This window comes from Harpia harpyja, chromosome 9 (genome assembly GCF_026419915.1).
Source record: "Harpia harpyja isolate bHarHar1 chromosome 9, bHarHar1 primary haplotype, whole genome shotgun sequence".
NCBI classification, from domain to species: domain Eukaryota; kingdom Metazoa; phylum Chordata; class Aves; order Accipitriformes; family Accipitridae; genus Harpia; species Harpia harpyja.
The window spans coordinates 17,989,448-18,008,087 of NC_068948.1; the positions used below are offsets into that span (position 1 = coordinate 17,989,448).

The 18,640-nt window shown below is 37.2% G+C and overlaps 1 protein-coding gene across 7 annotated transcripts in view; it reads right to left on the reverse strand.

The window, feature by feature from the left end:
- The window catches only part of TOX3 (TOX high mobility group box family member 3), a 113,829-nt gene that overhangs the window by 55,343 nt on the left and 39,846 nt on the right, over positions 1-18,640 (reverse strand). For 5 of the 7 annotated variants that reach the window (XM_052797611.1, XM_052797607.1, XM_052797605.1 and 2 more), the window contains exon 2: positions 1,379-1,444. In XM_052797611.1, coding sequence (XP_052653571.1) covers positions 1,379-1,423 — 45 coding nt within the window. In that variant the 5' untranslated portion in view covers positions 1,424-1,444. Of the gene's footprint in view, positions 1-1,378; positions 1,445-1,632; positions 2,122-18,640 lie in introns of those variants that run through there. The other 2 variants (XM_052797612.1, XM_052797610.1) reach the window with 1 other exon arrangement.

The following is an 18,640-nucleotide window of genomic DNA, read 5'->3' on the forward strand; positions in this document are numbered from 1 at the left end:
TTTTAAAGTTATTAACTTTTCAAATATTTATATCGTACACATTTTTTAAAAAACTGTGTGCATGGTTAAATGCCATCTGTACTGAAACGTTCAAAACATTTGTTCCTTTTGATAAAAATGCAAATCTGGAGAACTGTTGTATCAACATATAACAGCCAATGTCTGACACGGTGAATTATCACAGCTGGAATTAAATTGTCTCTGAACAGCTGCTGGCAGCAGAGCTTTCATCAATGTTTGATTCAAATGTAGGAAAAAAATTCTACAGAAAGAAACATCATGTTGTCATTACAGATGGGGTTTGTGTTCATTATCACAAATAACACTGGAACTAGTGCCAAACGATATTCCCTTATCTAAGCAGTCTTGCTGGGTAAAGAGAGATGGTGACCATTGTATAAAAGATTCATAAAATACGACTCTTAATTCTAACCTTCATATTTATTGTTACACCTTTCTGCTTATTTTCTCTGAGATGGCTTTTTTAAAAGTGCACAAGAATACCCGCAACTGAATCACCACTTACGACACGTAAAATCAAGGCTGCCCAGTTTTCTAATCTGTCCTCGTGTTGGGAAGATCACTTATGGCATGCACCCTATATAAATACTTAGTTCTTGTTCTCCATATTGCTATGCACATTACTAGAGAGTGCATCTTGCACCTTCCATCCTTCCCCTTGGACTAAGAGCTGTTGGGTTTTAGTGATGAGCAAAAGGTGTTTCTGTCTGGAGCTGGGGTCAGTATTAGCATGTTGACAGTCTGTTAACTGGCTGTAAGGCCGCACCACTGTAACAAATACCTGGAGACTCTAGTTGCCATACCTTTCTCCTGGTTCCATTCTCAAAGGCAGTGATTAAATACATCACCTCCACAACCCAGTCAGTTGTGGGTCTCCACCAGCCTGGCCCCGGGGTTTCTTCTTGATTCTGGGCAGAAGTTTGCTTCATGCAGCACATACACTTCAGGCAACAAAGCTGGGTTTGGTTTTCTAACTTATATGAGTATTAAGAACCCAAATTAAAATGTCTGCATCTATAACAGAAATTAGCACATTAGCTAGTAATGACTATTACTAAGCTTGCTTTCAAAGTGTACACCTACTGTGCTTTTTATTTGTTTCCTTCTGTTTATTATTTTTTTCATACATAAAGCAGATTTGTTTCTATTGACATGCTATGTAAGTAACAGCCTTATGGACAGCTAAATTGACTGGTAATGGAGAGCTGTCAGGTTATTTTCTTTCTCATTAAAGTCTTTATTTTGTGCTCCATAAAACACACAAATTCGGCACTTCACTCTTCATCCATTCAAAGTCTGTTAAATTATCACAGCAAACAGCAGAATATGAGCATAGATAAAAAAGAAAATCATCTACCTCATTTGCAGCAAGAAATGCATTATTTGCCTCTGCCATGTTCATGTAGTTGTTATTGTTTCCAAACTGAAAGAAAAATAAATATTTGGATTTTAATGCATGCCACGATAAACTTTTCTTTACCCCATCCCTGGCATAGAAAAAGTTGAAAAAAAACCCAACAAACACAAACCAACAAACAGATAAGATGTAATATTGCAGATGTTCTTTGAAGTCAGAACTAGATTGGATTCAACATTATTATTATTACATACTCTGCATCCCCAGGTCTGTACATGGAAGATATCCAAGTTATCTCTTCAACTTTGTCCATGTAGCAAAGCCAGCCCGCAGACCTAGAGGTGACTTTGGAAATTAAGTGTCCGTTAAAAAAAGACTGTTCTCCAGAAAAGACATTTCAGCTGTACTACATCTTTCCTGACACGCATTATAATATTTCTGCAGGTGATCCTGATCCAGAGGATTGCTGCAGCTACGAGTAGCTGGCGTATTACTACTCCAAGTGGACCTGGTTTTAAAGAGATGACGGTCAATAAGGGGAAGAATGAGAATCTGCAGTGTTGTTCTTAAAATCCCATTCTTTCCACAAAATTAAAGAGCCAAACAATCCCCCTTTGTCTATCCTTCATTCCAGCTGAGCTCCCACACCCCCAGTGAACACTAACACCAGAAGATTTTGCAAATCAGAGAAACTGTATCACACTGAGACCTTGAGATCTACCCAGGCTGGAGTGGGCGGAGTGCCCACTTACTCCCACTGAGGCGCAACTCCTCTCACACACGAGTGATCTAAAAGGATCCTCTCAGATGCCAGAGAGTCATTTCCTCCAAATTCTCAAGTATGAACATTTGTTGACGAAGATAAGCACTTTTACAGACTGAGCATAGAAAAGAAAGAGATTATCAGCATTTGGTTAATTGGCACTTAGCGTGCCTTATTCCCTTAAACGTCACTTCCAAAAAGCAGCTAGTCTGGTAACTATTTCTGCACGCATTCCCGGAGCAGGCAGGCGTCTAGAGTCTTTGCTTCAAGGAACAGATACCACGCATGTCACGCAGCTACCACTAAAACACTAAATCACAGGCTTTCACATTTTCACATTTCTATTACCAGGCAAAGCGCACACTGCGAAGTAGCAGTATCAAAAGAGAGAAAAGTCCCTGTGCTGTCCCTACAATGCCCTGCCACATCACTACTGCTAAAGCCACACTAAGCATTCTTCCCTTAAGTCCCATTTTCGAGTTCTGTAAAGCAAATTTTTTCAGGAAGGCTTTGTTTCATCTTGCCAGATCTTGGTGGACCTGCCCCCCCCCCAAACCACAACAGCAAACTCCACTGCCAGCAGCATAGGCTCTGCAACAAGTGCGTGAGAATGGGTAACCATGCACTTGCACAGACTGTTCTTTCCAAGCAAGAAACTCTGTTGTGCTTTCAGAGCAGCTGAAACTGTCCTGAAAGGAAAACCACTTTGCTCCACCTCAATTTGCTACTGCAGTACTTGGTGCCTGACTGTTTTTAGCAGGAAAGTGTTTCAGACCCTGACTCTCTCCAGTTCCTCCAGCATCCTTGAGCAGTGGAGGGGACAGAGTAATCCTTTCAAGAAAGGCTCTTTCCCCAAAACCTCCAAAATCCATTTCTGAAAAGAAGACCAAAAGTTAAAAGGAGGGGGAAAAGGAAAAAAAAAAAAACAAAAAAAAAAGAGGAGGAGGAAACTATAGTGATAGAGGATGAAAAAAGGAAGACGGACACAAAGAATTGGAGCCTTGTGCACCTGATGAATTGTCTGATTGACAAAACAGGAAATCAACAAAATCAGACAACAATCATGGGGAGGAAGGAATATGAGATGAGATTCCTCATTCTGAAGTATGAAATTCCATTTGTGTACTTAACATGCTGAATCTTTCAATCTATAACACATGTTAAGCAACAGAGGCCTTAACACAATATGTAGGCTGCCTCATAGCTATTAAAACTCTGTTATCCCCAGCTATGCAGATACTCAAGTAATGTCATCCATTTTTTAAAAGCCCAGATGTCACCCATTTTTGGAGATTAAAAAATTAAAATCAAATTGCACATTCAAATTACTGTTTTGGCACATACGGATGTGTGTGTGTGGATTTGTTGCACAAAGACATAGTACTTCAGCTCAACAGTGAAATGGACAGGATAGATTTTTTTTTTCATGTCAGTTAGTGGCAAACTAAAAAGGATTTACATGAAAAACTCAAATGGCTCCAATAGAGCTATTCTTTCTACAGCAACAAAAAAAAAGAAATCAAATTTTCAAATTACACCTAAGTGCAAAGGTACAATAGGCAAGTATAGCTCTAACATTGGATAAGTGAGTGGGAACAAACCCTATCTTATTTTAATGAGCTTAGCATCCTAGGGGCTCCAGTGCCTCAAAATGGAAACGTAGCCAATTTTTACCTTGAAGAGTAAAATTCTATATTGTTTTGATCTACAGGTATTCCTCACGCCACAGCTACTGCTGTTCTGACTGCCAAGTGGTTTTCTTCCTTTTTGTTTTATTAAAGTAAAACAAAGGGGAAAGTGACAACATAATTTTCCATTTTATTAAGACTGCAGAAGCAAATGACATAACAAGGAATGTCAAAGCTAAAAGATACAAGTACATATCCTTAGATTCATTCTGTTCTTGGGCTACAATATTTAAGAGCCTATTGTGTATGACTCAGGCACTGATGTCAGAACCTGGCATATTTAGGCTTTTGTTAGTATGGATCATGACTAATATGATTTACATTTATTTTTTGTCTCTGAATTAGAAATCCATTGAAGGCGCACAACAATTATCAGTGAGTATTTCTAAGATTAAACTTCCTTATTATCTAATGGTACCTATAACAAAGAAAATAAAATGGTTATTATCTTAAGGACCTAAACAATTCAAAAAACAAATTAAGCTTAGAGTGAAATAAGAACTGGGTTAGAAATCCTCTTCTGAACAGTTAGTCTGCGAATGTAATTACTGAAGAAACTACAGCTAATCAGCTGTGAATTGTATCCATTAATTAGTATTTGCCCTGGAGAAATGAAAAAATCAGTAACAATGTTAACACTGCAATGCACTGGTGAGTACTGAAACACAGGGCCCTCAGCATTTAGTCAAGCAGGTGGCTCCAATGGTCCAAGTAATTTAAAAAGCTCTCACCTGAAGTGCAGAGCTGGAATTACAAAGCACTTCTTGCATATCTTTGTATCTATATAAGGCTATAATTAATGGCATTTAATTTAGAAACACTTCGTGATCAGCTGGGAACAGTTATAAATCATTCTAAATAGAACAAGGGGTTCTTGTCTATTTTAGTAAAATAATTTGGGAAAGATGCTTTTTTGTGAAATGACTCTTGTTGCAGTCAACATTTTTCTCCATTCATTTTCTAAAGGATCCCTTGCTCAGACCCCTCATAAACATCTCAGAGCATTGCTATAGCTGACAGCAGGCATTCAAATTAAAGGCAAGACCTGGCTATTTGGTCTGCCCAGGTATACTCCTGTGGAGTCCCACCTATTGGGTTTCCCTGCGACAGAAAGACAGTAAGATGCAGCACCTAGTCAAGCTATCTTTTTGTTTTGTGCTGGCATTGGGATGTTTTGCAAATTACTTAGCCATAGCAATTAGCAAGGTTTTGCATAAACTTTTGCATCTAAAGATCTCAGAGCACCCTCGCTCTCTAACTATGAAAGAATAAAATCTTTTCAGCTTCCTTTGGCAACACGTCATTGCATTACAAACTACTATTTGTTTCCTTTGATTTCAGGAGTTCAAACCCTGTCTTAAGTTTTGATAAATATATTAAGCATGAGTACGACAACTTACTGCCACAGCAAAGCAACGGAAACCACAAGCATATGCTGATTTCATGAAATGGATTGCAAAGCAACAAAACCTCTTCGGAACTGGTTGTGAATCACAGCTTTCATTCTTCATACAAATCATTGCATTAAAACTATGACAGCTCAGTCCTCTACTCTTTTATGTGGCAAGGGCACTTGAATCTTTGTCCTACTGAAATCCGTAAGAACCAACATGAAGACTGTAATGAGAGAGACTGGATGTTTGCTTACTAATACCTTGTATAGAGATGTCAAGAAAATTGTTTCTTTATCAAATAGCTTGTTGAAGCTCTTCTCTTAGCTTTGACTACCAAACGTGAAGCCCAACATCTAGCCTTATTCATCTTTTCTAGGAAGGGTGTATAGCTGCAATGCTAAGGGAGAATTCCTGCCCTCTATTCCTTCCCTAGCGCATGCCCTAATGAAGACCAAATCAACTCCTGCCCAGGATCGGGGATTCAAAAACTGTGTCAGTGCCCCACTTCTACAAACTGCACATTTTCATAGACCAAACCTCCTAGGCCAGATGTTACGACACCTGTTTGCAAATCAAGGGATTAGCCACTTTTAATCAGCACAGTACAACTCTACTTGAGTTTTCAAGCTACCTTTCGCACTCACCAGAGCTTAAAAACTGCTTGGTTATGAAAGCTGAGGCTAACAAATGGTTGTTTTAAGAAACAAGTCTGATATGATGAACACCACAGAAAACCTTGGCCGTTTGGGGTAAAAATCAGTGATTAACTGTCCACAGAGTCTGAATTCCCACTGAAAAAAATCTTCAGAAAGCCTCAAAAGGTTAAATAGCGACTACTGTCTGGGCTCTTTTGCAACTGTGATGAGTTGAAAGCCACAGCAAGAAATAAAACAATCAAAAGAGAAGTTTACACCACAAACCCATAATATTAAAAAAAGCATGAAAAGTAAAGCCAATAACTAATTTTGAAGGTGTTATGGACACACAGAATAACATTTTGAACCTATAAAACTTGATGGGAATTTTGCTAGTGATTTTAATGGAGAAATTATTTTACTTACAACATTCAGTCATTAGTATTTATTACAACTTTCTACATTTCTGTCTTTAAATCAACTCAATTGTGGTGCAACTCTAATCTGAAAAACATTAGAACTCACACCCACTATTCATTTCCTAAAAAGTGCAAATACAGAAATACATAAGTAACTTAAAACCAGACATAGAGGAGCCCAGACTTTTATCTGAGCATCTCAATGGAATAAAAATGATTTTTTAAAATACTACTATTTTTATGCTCAACAGTAAAATTAGATTCTTCAGGCAAATACATTAGGTTTTCTAAATAATTCTTTTTAGAATATTGCTACTTAATTTAATAGTGCAACCACAAGGAAGAGGAAACAGTTGGAAGGGTTATTGTTCCAGCACAGAATACCACCAAAACCATGGAATGTGAATAAATGTCCCAAATGAAAAATTCAAACAAAATATATCCAGAAAAGGAATGAAACACATTTTATCATCTTCTCATAACTAATCCAGAGACTTACATTTTGCTTAAAAGGAACGACTGCAATTCTGTACTCAGAGACTACATATCATATACCTGAGAATAAATAAAAAAAAATTATAGCTATTACAGAATCCACTCCCCCCCTTTTTGTTTTATTAAAGAAAGCCCTATCCCAACCCTTACTGCAAAACAGAATTCAGACTTAGTTTTCATGACACTAACAGTCCTTTCATAATTATTAGTTAACGTTTAGTTAAAATACACATTTAAAGTTTCTCAGGATAGTATCTCCAGACAAAATTCTCACTGTCTTGATGCTGAACTACTGCCTGCAGAACTAGCTCTAAAGTAGTTCTGTCACAGCACTACATGTCCACCTGCATATGTATTTTAGATAGTTACACATCCAAATTTCTACCATTTCTGATGCCAAGTTATTGCTTATGGAAAATGGCAGCCTCAACTGATCACAATTCCAGTATTTCTGCAATAAAATTAGAAGCCATATTTTTTAAAATATGGCCATTAATAAAATCATTCTTTCACAGTGTGAGCATGCTCATATTTTTTATATAGAATAATATCTACTTGCACAAATATATATTACAGCAAGAATCTCGGTTCTATCTTCATATTTGGCAAATTAATTCCTCTGAGGTTACACTATCCTTATGAGTAAAAAGAAAGATAACGATCCCAAAAGATGTAATTACAGACCAAAACTAAATTACTTTGCAGGTCTAAGTACTGTATCTTAATAATTTCACCGGAGAACATCTTCACTGCGTTTGGGCAGATTTGATTTTGCTGCCTGACCAATAATTACAGCTCTGGCAAATACAATGTCTGATAAGGACATCAATTAAGAATGAGCATTGTGTTATTTAAAAAAAAAAAAAATTCATCATGTTCACAGCCTGTCTGATTGAATGAAATGCCAAATTAAATTAATGGAGATTGCTAAGACTTGCTGGCTGGTGGGGAACCATGCAGAAAGTGGGACAGCATAGACAATAAACTGTCTGTAATTAAAAGATGAGAAGCTGGACTAATGCTACTTCAGCCTGATTACTCTAAACAAAACAATATACACTAAAATTATTCTAGCAACAGAAGTAGATGGAGTGGGAGGAGGGTTGGGAGGGGGGCTTTTTTTTTTTTTTTTTTTTTTTTAATATTATCAACTATCACCATCTATGAACAGCAGTGTCCTCACCAGATGTATTAAATTAAATATTGGGTTTTTTTCTCATCAGGAAACACAATTTATTTTCTCAATGAACGTAAAAATAACAGACGAGAATTCTCCAACCATTTCTGTTCTAGATGGATATCCAGCTAATCTATGTAGAGGCTTTATTTTTAAGTATGATGTGTTCATAGCAGGACCAGAGTGTTCTTTTCTGGAAGAGCAAGTCCTTCATGACAGTTTCAATACTTCAGAAGCAGTAGGTGGTATTCATGTTATTTTATAAAATACAAGTATTCTATTTTATTTTTGCTACTAGAAACAATGAGGCAGATTTTAGTAGCTGGTTCAGAGATGCAATACCACTAAAGTTGTTAGGGATTTCTATCATTACAAGTGAATGAAGCATCTTTTAAAACCTGAATTTCAAAACCTTGTAAATAAAGAACTAATTTTATCTCAGTCTGATTGCAAAATGGTATCCTCGATTTTGACACTACATAGCTACCCGCAGAAATTTCTGTACTCCTCTGGCAGGATGCTAACATTTTGGAAGAAATAGCACGCACTGCCAGACGCAAGTAGTATTCTTTACCATAGATGACACGCAGCTGTTGGAGGTTAAGGACTGAGTCACTGAGTATAAAGGAGACAGAGAGTCGGACCAGATGCAGTCAAAAGGCTGCCCATTTGGGTCAGCCTTTGACCAAATGTCAGTAAGCAGATAACGTATCCCAGTTACAGCGAAGATCAAACCGCTACATGCGTGTGTGCACAAGGGTATGGATACATGCGTAGAGACAATGCTTTTGTCAGCAAAAGATACAATTTTTGAAGAATTTCATGAAGTACTGGACCACTAGGTAGCATGTATTATATATGCCAAGTTTATACTTGAGCCTTGCCATTCATATTCTCACAGCAAATTTACAATATGTGATTATTACAGGATAGTACAATAGAAATCAGCCTTCTGAGACAGATTACAGTATTATTCTTATTTACAGTAGATAATATCTTCTGGAAGCAGGTTCATTTCCCGCTACGTTCTGCCTACAAATTTTCTAGGAAAGATCTTCATGTACATGTGAAAATATACCCGGGAAGTGTTAGCCTTGATGACTTTGGCCACCAGAACTTACTACACAAGAGTGATTTCTCTCTGTTTCTTCCACATCAGGATTCTCCAACACACCATATCAGGATCCTGCAATAATCACGAGGAAATGCAGGCCCTGTTGAAAACAGGAGTTCCTATAGAGGATTTCACACCAGAAAGCTTAATTTGCTTAAGAACACATTGCTGATGAGCAACTAGCAAACAACAGACAGGAGCACAAAATGTTAAAATAAATGTTCTAAGTACCCAGTTTTGCAGTCACATCCCCAACGCTGAATTTTAGGCAAATGAATAATCTCAATGGTGGTTCGTTAATTATTGAATCTGTACATAAGTGTCTGTACAATCATACATTTAACAGTCTTTTGATATTTAAAATCTTAAGAGCCTTTAATTCAGGGGACCATTTGGATTCCAATTTTTGAGTCTTAAACATCTGCCACACTAATTGTTATATATACGTTTATACATGCATGTCTATGCATATATATGTATACACACACATTCTCTACTCTTTGCTTAGAGCCAAAAAAACCTCAGTAGGATAAAATACTTGAGCAAGATCCTAAAGAAAAATAGACATTTATATTTTATTCATATATCCTCAAATCTCCATCAGACACACTGTTTGCAGTTAGTACAGATTTAAAAGTTTTAGGAAAGCAATTAGAACAAAAACGTTTGAAGTTACTCTAAAGCTTTCAGCCAGCAAATAAAAACTTCGACAATAACAATAAAAAGCACTGACTTAATCTCTCTGATTCCAGCCAAATTCTTTAATATGAACTCCTTCAGTGAATTCCATGGCCAACAGCAGTAACTGAATGATATTTTGCGAAGTGTGATACTGTGCGAGTCTTAGGAACAGTAATGAAAGGAATATTTAATGGTCTCATGTTGGACATTTTCAGATCTCTTAAGAAGGATACAGTCTATAAAAGTTTTTATATGCAAGAAGTAACTTTGCATGAATATGCACAGTATAATTATTCTGTTGACTGACAATCAAGGCAATTCAATATATGCCAGATTTTTAATGCTACTTATTCCATATTTAAATGCATAAATATTAAAAGGTGGTCCAAAGTGCAGTCCTGGTCCTAATATTTATACAAGATTAAGGTGTTATAAAATTAGTCTGAATCTTGAAAGTTCTCTCCGAGACAAACACACCAAATATTTTGGTGTCACACATTCAGCGTTTCAATTTACCATTTTGGCTCTTTGTAGAGAAGAATGGATTTTCCATTCTGTCCACATTGCCTTCAAAGGTAGTAAAATGGAGAATCAGACACGGATTCTGGGTATATCTCTGCATCCACCTACATATACTAAGTCTACTTTTCCTCTGTCCAAGGCTAATACAAACATCAAGCTTAGACCAACCCACTAAGTTTCACATAAAAAAGACGCCACAAGATCTACAGATGTTACTTCAAAGAGTTCTGAAGCACATTCACTATCATCACACCCTGTTGTTGCCTGAAGCTTAAAATACAGAAAGAGACCAAATGTTAAGAGAAACACATTCAGTAACAAAGCCAAGGAGAGGCCACGGTAGTTTAAGTATTTGTTTAAAAATATATGAATATTTAAAGAACGTGTTTTCTTTCTTTGCTTTCTAACCTAGAGATGTTTGCAGTGATGAACTACAAAATTATTTTCATGATCACTCTCATGAACATGTACTTGTTGCTGGAATAAACCAAATTAGACATAAATGTCATGGAAGGATATATTGTTAAAATGCAAAAAGAACTTACTTGTATGGCTAGGTCTCTTGTTTGTATATATTTTTCTACAACTTTGTAGCAATTTGGATTCCACACAAGAAAGGCCTTCTCAAACACGCAGTTCCACAGCATCCATTCAATGTATGCATTTTATGAGCTACATTTCTCTAAACAGCTCAAATTATACGTAAGATCTTACTTCTGATGACATCAGAGGACAGATGGTGGTTAAATTATGCTCTTTTCCACAACTGCTCTAAAGAACTGAAGCAAGGGTAAAGCACAACTGCTCCCTTTCCACGGCCCTGTGAGAGGGTGGAAACGTCTCTGTTCTCCATGACATTTACCAAACGGAAGAAGTTCACCAGCTTCTCAGACCGGCCTCAACACGTACACACGGTACTGCAAAATAACTTGCAAGAAAGACCCAAACCGAACCTGTGGACCCAATTCTGGAGCCGCCCCTCCAATCCACCTTCCACACGACAGCAGCACCGATGCCAGCACCTGGTGCCGCGACCGGAGGCCGCTAGCTCGTGCCCTGCTCGGGGACAGGAGTCCTCCAGAACACGGGACCTGAAAGGTCCTGAGAGAGAGCAGCACCATCCCGCTCCTGTCCTAACGTACTAAGGGCCTGTCTTTGAGAACTCTACACCTCTATTTGACTATCCTTTTACCCCCCTCAGTTTCTTTTTAACTGCTGTAAAGGATACTTTTATAGGGGGTTTTGGGGGGAAAATGCATAAATACAGAACTGGTTTTGCCATATGAACATTTCTGTTTCATCTTCCTCTTCGATGCATTAAGTTCATACAACCAAGGCATTAATCATGTCTACCTCCCCAATTATTTGATATAAACTAAGAATTGAATCTAAGCATTTCTTAACATAATGACAGCATTTTATTCTTAGAATCCCAAGAAATAGTTTTATATCACTATATTCAGGATTACTGTAACATTTTCTCACACGAATTTAAAGTGATGTGATTATACTGCAGTTGGGCTCTAAGTAGCTTTCCTTAGAATCTTATATCAAATTTCACTCACTCCAGTGAAAATTGTAAATTCCATTCTAGACTGTGATTCAGCTCTACTACACTAGCAAATTATATCAAGTTTTGAATATAAAATTGATAGAGAAAGGGTGAAGCAGATGTAGACGTTTTATAATAATCATAATGGAGGATCAGTCAAGACACTTTCAGGCTAAAATCAGTACATGCATGAAATCTTAAACATCTCAACTCTCAGTCACGTTGATACCATGGGTTCCTGTGATTTTTTTCTGAAATTAAATACTTTCTACTTTAGAAATACTAATCATAATCAAATAGAAAAATATCATTTTTTTAAAGTCTATATTAACTCTACTTCATTATATGCAAGGCTGTACAAAGCAAGCCGCCTATTGCAAAGACAGCCTGTAGGATCTAACTCTGCTCTTACTACACACATATCCGAATGAGAAACAGAGAAAAGCCACCCAGAAATACACCAACTCCAGCACTAGTCAGCGATGGTTATCCTCAACCAAAGCTCTTAGTTGCAGCATGCAATAAGCAATGCCCTTCTATGTGGGAAGAACAGGAAAGCACAGATGAGGCTCAAGGATTTCATATGGTAAGCTTGTAAGAACAGGGGTTGTACAAGAAAATCACTGATAGGCACAAGATTTGGGAATTTTCCTCAGGTGAAGACGTTTTCCAATTTGGAGAAATTATGTGTGTCAATATAACATAGATCACAGACACATTTTGGAAGCCCGCACATAACACATCGCTTCCTCCTGTTTCTTTATCAACCTTAAACCTGGAGGATTTCTCCACTATTTTTAGTTGGGGCTGCATTACAAATCCCACAGCAGGGAGGCCTCTGGAGAGTTTTCAGCAACGACTAACTTTATTTAAACATGCAAGATTGAATTGGATGCAATGCTCTGCAGTAACAGTAGAAGAGAATTAAATTTAAGAGTGGAATAATCCCTCATGCTAGCTTGTATTCCTAATTTATGCCACTGAGACTAATCAGGCTTAATTTATCTCTCTTTAGCTTCCTACTGTTTCATTCCCACCTAAAGGCAACGTTTTGGGCAGCAGAAACTTTATTTTGTAGGTGAGTAACCTACTTTAATTGCATTTTCATCCATTACTACAGTCTAGCGTTTTCTTCACTTAATTGGGTCACTGTATTTCTTCTTGTAAGCGGGCACAGAAATTACTTCTGATATTGATTGCAGCCCCTGAGGTTCTGCCGCGAGTTGAGGACACACAAAGGGTACACAGCAAATTCCATTTATGACGAGTGAAACGAATAAAGTTTCACTCAAAACTTTCACTCCCAATAATGAAAAAAAACCATGAAAATCCTAATGTTAAAATATTGAAATCTTACATTAAGCAAATTAATGCCAGTTAAGAAAAATCAGGTTGCTCTGGTTATAATCTTATTTCAAATGCAACCTGACCAATAGCCTCACACATGCAGGGCTGGAAACGTCTAGCACCATATGAAAGCCAGGCCCCCCAAGTCTTCAGGTGATCTTCAGCACTGATGTTTCAAAATACTAATGACTAATTAGCGTTAGAATTAAGTACATATTAAAAAGCATGCCAGGCACCTCAGTAACGTAATTTCTCCTCATAACTTTCAGATGCCATAGAAAAAACAATGTTTTTTAATATAAGACTAAAAATGGTAATAAAAGCTCTCTTGAATAGTCAAGTACTACCCTTCATGTCTTGATGTAAGCAAGCCTGAGCTTTGATACATGCAAATTCTTGAGTTTCTTTTCTGAAGTATAAGAGACACCAGATCCTAGTAGCATTTCTGCTGCCAAGCTGTTCCACAGCTCACAACTCACGCTCTGAAAATATTCTCCTAATTTAGTGGACTGAGACAATTCAGTGTCTTATGCTATTCACACCCAAGATGTGCAAGAAGTTGAATCTTTCTCAGCTGAATTTAAAATAATCAGATTTAGCTTTACTATGAATTCAAACTAGATGTATGAATTAGTTGTAATCTCTTCATGAACATTCTTTGTCTGAATGTTCAGAAACTATGCAAGATATTCCTAGGAATACCTGTTAATTACAAGCCACGTTAACAACTGGAGGTCAAATGGGAAAAGTCACAAGCTTACATACATGTAGCACTCAAGTTTTCCTTATCAGCTGATAGCATGATGGTGATCTGAGCTCTACAGAAACATTTCTTCGGGTTCTCTAAGACAGTATTTTTGATATAGAAACCATTCTGATGGAACAAAATAATACTTTGTACCATAACCATGTGCTTCTGGCAGACAGATGCCTGCTACAACTAGCTGCAAACTACTGGGAGTTCTCTCATTTTTATTTTGTATCTTGAACCTTATCATTCCATCCCACTTCTAGAATAGAAAATTTCCCAGAGATCAGAAATCTTTGCATAGTAGAAATGAGACCTGGACTCAGTGCACTCTCAGAAAATCCTATATATTTGGGGTTTTTTTTCCAAATACTCAGGGCTAAAGCTGTCTCATTACTATATTATATTTTGGATCACATAATAACTTTAGCCACGTTTTACGACACAGGTAGATTATGTTTCTGTGATATCAGAGTTGCAGAAGAGTTGAGAACTACTAACCCCACGTCCAGTTCTGGTGAGCAAGTGAAACGATGCAAAACCATACAAGGGAGCGTGAAACATGAAAATTGCTTTTACGTTCACAGTAAGAACAAATCACAGTAAATCCACACGGTTGGTTGCTTCACTGTCTGCAAAACTGGGGATATTTTGTTCTACCATAAAATTTCTCAGTCATTTTTTCTACCCGAACTGGGAGACACTGCACAGTGTTAGTGTGAATGCAATGAAGGCGGCAGGAACAGAGGAATAGCACATGATGGTCTGGCAGCTCTCTTGACACTAAAAAAGGAAAATACCAACCAACACTGGGGAAATAACTAATTGGTCACAGTAAAAACTAAATGGTATTATAAATAATGACTTTCTTTTTGTTTGCATAAGCATCTAGAATTGTTTCTGATAATATTGTCCAGCGATTTTTAGACTTAAAAAAAACCCGCCAACCCTAAACTAAACCATCCTCAAGAAAATGGTTTTGCCTGATCTGCCCCAGAATTATTACAACAGTTCTCCAGTGAAAGAGGTTTCCTTTGCTAATCAAAACAAGGTTGCTCAATGGTATTTTCAAAACTTATTAAAAACAACATAAAAAATATATATCTATTTTAATGGGAGAACTGAGTTGTCAAATACGATATACATAGTCTGGTTTTGAGAGGAATAAAATGATATATAATTGCTATAAAATGATGTACAAGTGCTGGGTACTAGGAAGCAGAGAAAGGGTGGAAGAAAGGCCCATAGAAAGGTATAGTAAGACAATGATTATCAGAGCAGGATAATAAAAATTAGCTTATCAGCTAGATAAGGAAAAGATAAACTGAAAACTGGTATGAGAAAAGGGATGAAAATAAACTTTGAGGAAAGATTAACACATAGCAAAGGAGAGGCATTCAAAATTAAAAGAAAAAAGATTTAGAAGTTTGTGATATCTTGTGAAACAGGATTTTGAGAGCATCTAGAAGCAATTCAAAGCATACGTATTTACATACACTTTCATATAAATGTCATTTTTTCATACTTTGAAAAAATGGACAGCTTGTAACAGTGAACATGACATTTAAACTAATCTCACAATTCCAGACCACTACTGGTTCTAGATAAAAAGGTCTTTTTTCCTTTGTCTCCCATACAATCTTGTTTTTGCCTTCCCAACAGCATGGAACAGTTGTTCATGTCCAAGCTCCCATACATCCATGGGAAACTCTGGGTAACGTGCCATGATGATCCTTCACACATCTCTGTGCAGGACCTTCCTTACCACCGCTGAAACCAGCAACGACAGATTACAAGTGACACAGGAATCTCTTCCAGTGCTATAATCTCACCTTCGTCCAACCATATATACAAACCACTGGTTATAAGAAACACCTCTACTTACATATATACACAAACCCCCTCCCCCCTACCCCAAAACCCCCGCATCTCTCATAAAATCAAAATGCAAACAATAACTTGCATAAGGGTCATCTAGGAAAAGCAGAAATCTGCAGTGGTACTTACCAGGGAGAAAAACAGTGAACGGTTATTTGCCAACATAAATCAGGCTGTACCCTTGGATCAGATGGTGGTGGTGGTGGCTGTGTGCTATATTCCAGTAACTGAAATATCACCTGTAGCTAAACTAGCTACTATAAAAAAAGTAAAAGGACTATCAATTTTCATGTCAACATATAAATATATCATCTTCTGAGATAAGAAAAAAGTTTCTGCCATGTGGTATTACTTAACCACGCATGTGCAAAAAGGGGATAAGGAGCGAATGAGGGTGCATGTATTGATTACATTCCTTACAGAGATGTATACACTAAATGTTTCATAAACAGAACACTACATTGAAAGAATACTCAACCTCTTCACCATTCTCAAATGCAAATGCTCTTTCTACTGTGTTCACTCCTCCTATGTTTCGCTCTGTTAACATAAATTTGGGGCAAGTCAAGCCCCTTTCTGGTCTCTTCATCCCTTTGGAAGCACAACCCGTGCTGTTGGCTCTAACCTCTGTCTCCTTCAGAGATATAGAATGGTGTTCAGCTTGTAAATATCACAGCACTTCGACCTCGTTAATGGATTTTTTTATTGTCAGAATCTAAAAATGGCAATTTCACACACTCCCCTCACACCAGAACTTCCCGGATCATCCAAACAGAGTCGTCAACATTTAGAATGATCATCAACAACAATGAAGGAGATTTACAGCATCTCCAGCTTCCATAAAATGGTTATATGCAGGATTCAATTTCAGCTAGCAGCAGCAGTGGGAACCAAACTAAAGGACATTCCAGTGACTCAAAGTCACGATGTCAGTACTGCCACCTGCAGCCACGTCGTTAAGTGACCTAAGTTCCAGAGAAGATCTCGTGCATCATGCTTCAAACCTCCACCCCCTTGTTTATTTAGTTATTTGCTCTATATTCGGGGAATTCAGTATCCCTTTGCTTATGCTGATACAACTGTTTTTGAGGTCCCACTGCAAAAATGAAACATGGAACTCATTAGGATTTGGGAAGGTAAATGCAATTAAAGTTTCTTTTTCATCTGGGGCAGGAATGAAGAGGGGAGGAAGGAACTCCTTAAGATAGCCATAATGACAAACCTGGCACATTATGAAACCACACCTTTATTTACCAGTAGAAATGGCCAAATTTTGAGTAATCATCTTGCTGGCTACAAGGGGACTTTTTTGTAAAAGTCAGCTTTTACACAGAAGCTGAATTATTAAAAAACGGGCCTGGAAGGGACATGCTGGACATTTACAAATCTTACTTACTCATTGAAGTACATAAAACCAAGTACATAAATTATGCTTTGCTGTAGCGTACTACCGAGAAGCTTAGGGGACAGAAGCAGGATTAGTTCAGGACAAGGGAAATTACACATGTAAGAGTTAAAGCTTAAGAAAAGAGATCTGGCTTATATCAAGTTGACGCTTCAGATAAGAGACTGCATTATAACAGGTTATAGTTGCAAAAATAATTTTGATTGGCATATCATTTATACTAACTACTGCTTGGAACCCACCCAGAATATGCAGCCTACTATAAACTGTTAGGAAATATATCTGTGTATTGTTCAATATTTACAATGTGCTTTATTTTGTAAATGTAAGACCTGGCAGAAAAATGGGGAGTATTAAAAATAGTTCTGCTTAAAAAGAATCCCCTTTTCCCTATAAAAAGAAGTATTTCACTAACAGCAGTTTATAATTTTGTTCAAAAGCGTCCACAGTGAAGCTAAATAAACTTTCAATGGGAAAAATTTGATTGCTTTGTTCAGCTGCTCAAACAGATTTCTATCTCTACTTATTTGCATATTTCTGAATATTCTCTTTCAGGCCCACACCATTTTTGTTAGCAAAATCAATTTTCTGTTGGACAAAAAGTGAGATTTGGTCTAATGATTTTAAGCTTTTAAATAAACATGAACCGAATGGTGTAAAGAGCTCTCCTTTTAAGAAAAGATCCTTGCTGTTTGGAAAGAAAAGAATTCTTTGCATTCATAGATATCAATTGACAGCAACAGATTTTAACATGAAGAGAGAAAAAAAATATACAAGGGCAAAACAAAAAGAGCTGCAACCTAATTATGTAGCTACAACACAGACTGATGCTAAGTTTAATTTTTAAGGAACACTGTGTACACGCATCCATACACGAAACGAAAGAAACATTAAACTATGATATAAAAGCTTTTATTATTGATTTTCCAAAGCTCAAACACTACTCGTGTTTATGAAATTGTTTCCTCTGCACCTGAAGAGGAAGATTGTTCTAAAATCCAGCAGTTCTGCAGAATCCTTAGCAAACACCAACCAAACACAATTTTTTCTAGGTCTGTTCAGCTCTACTAATAGTTATTGTTTGCACAACTGTAACTAAGTACATTACCAACTAGTTGTTCAATCTATATAAATTTAAGAAATGCACATTGCCAAGGAGTGACTCATATATCAGTCTATTATATGCTACAGAGCTGACTGTATTAAACAAATCACTTTCCCTACAGCTGAAGAATAGAAGCTATATACAGAGCAGAGGTTATTGTCTAATTTAAATCTTGGCTCCCTTCCCAGAGCTGTACAAGATTCCAATTTGTGGAAATGTTACTCTCTGCTACTGCCAGAAAGGCTACAGAAAATGGTATTGGGTGCCTTCCAGAAATATGTCTGCAAAATGCCAATCAACAAGTCACTAAAGATTAACAGTATGACTGTACCAAATTAA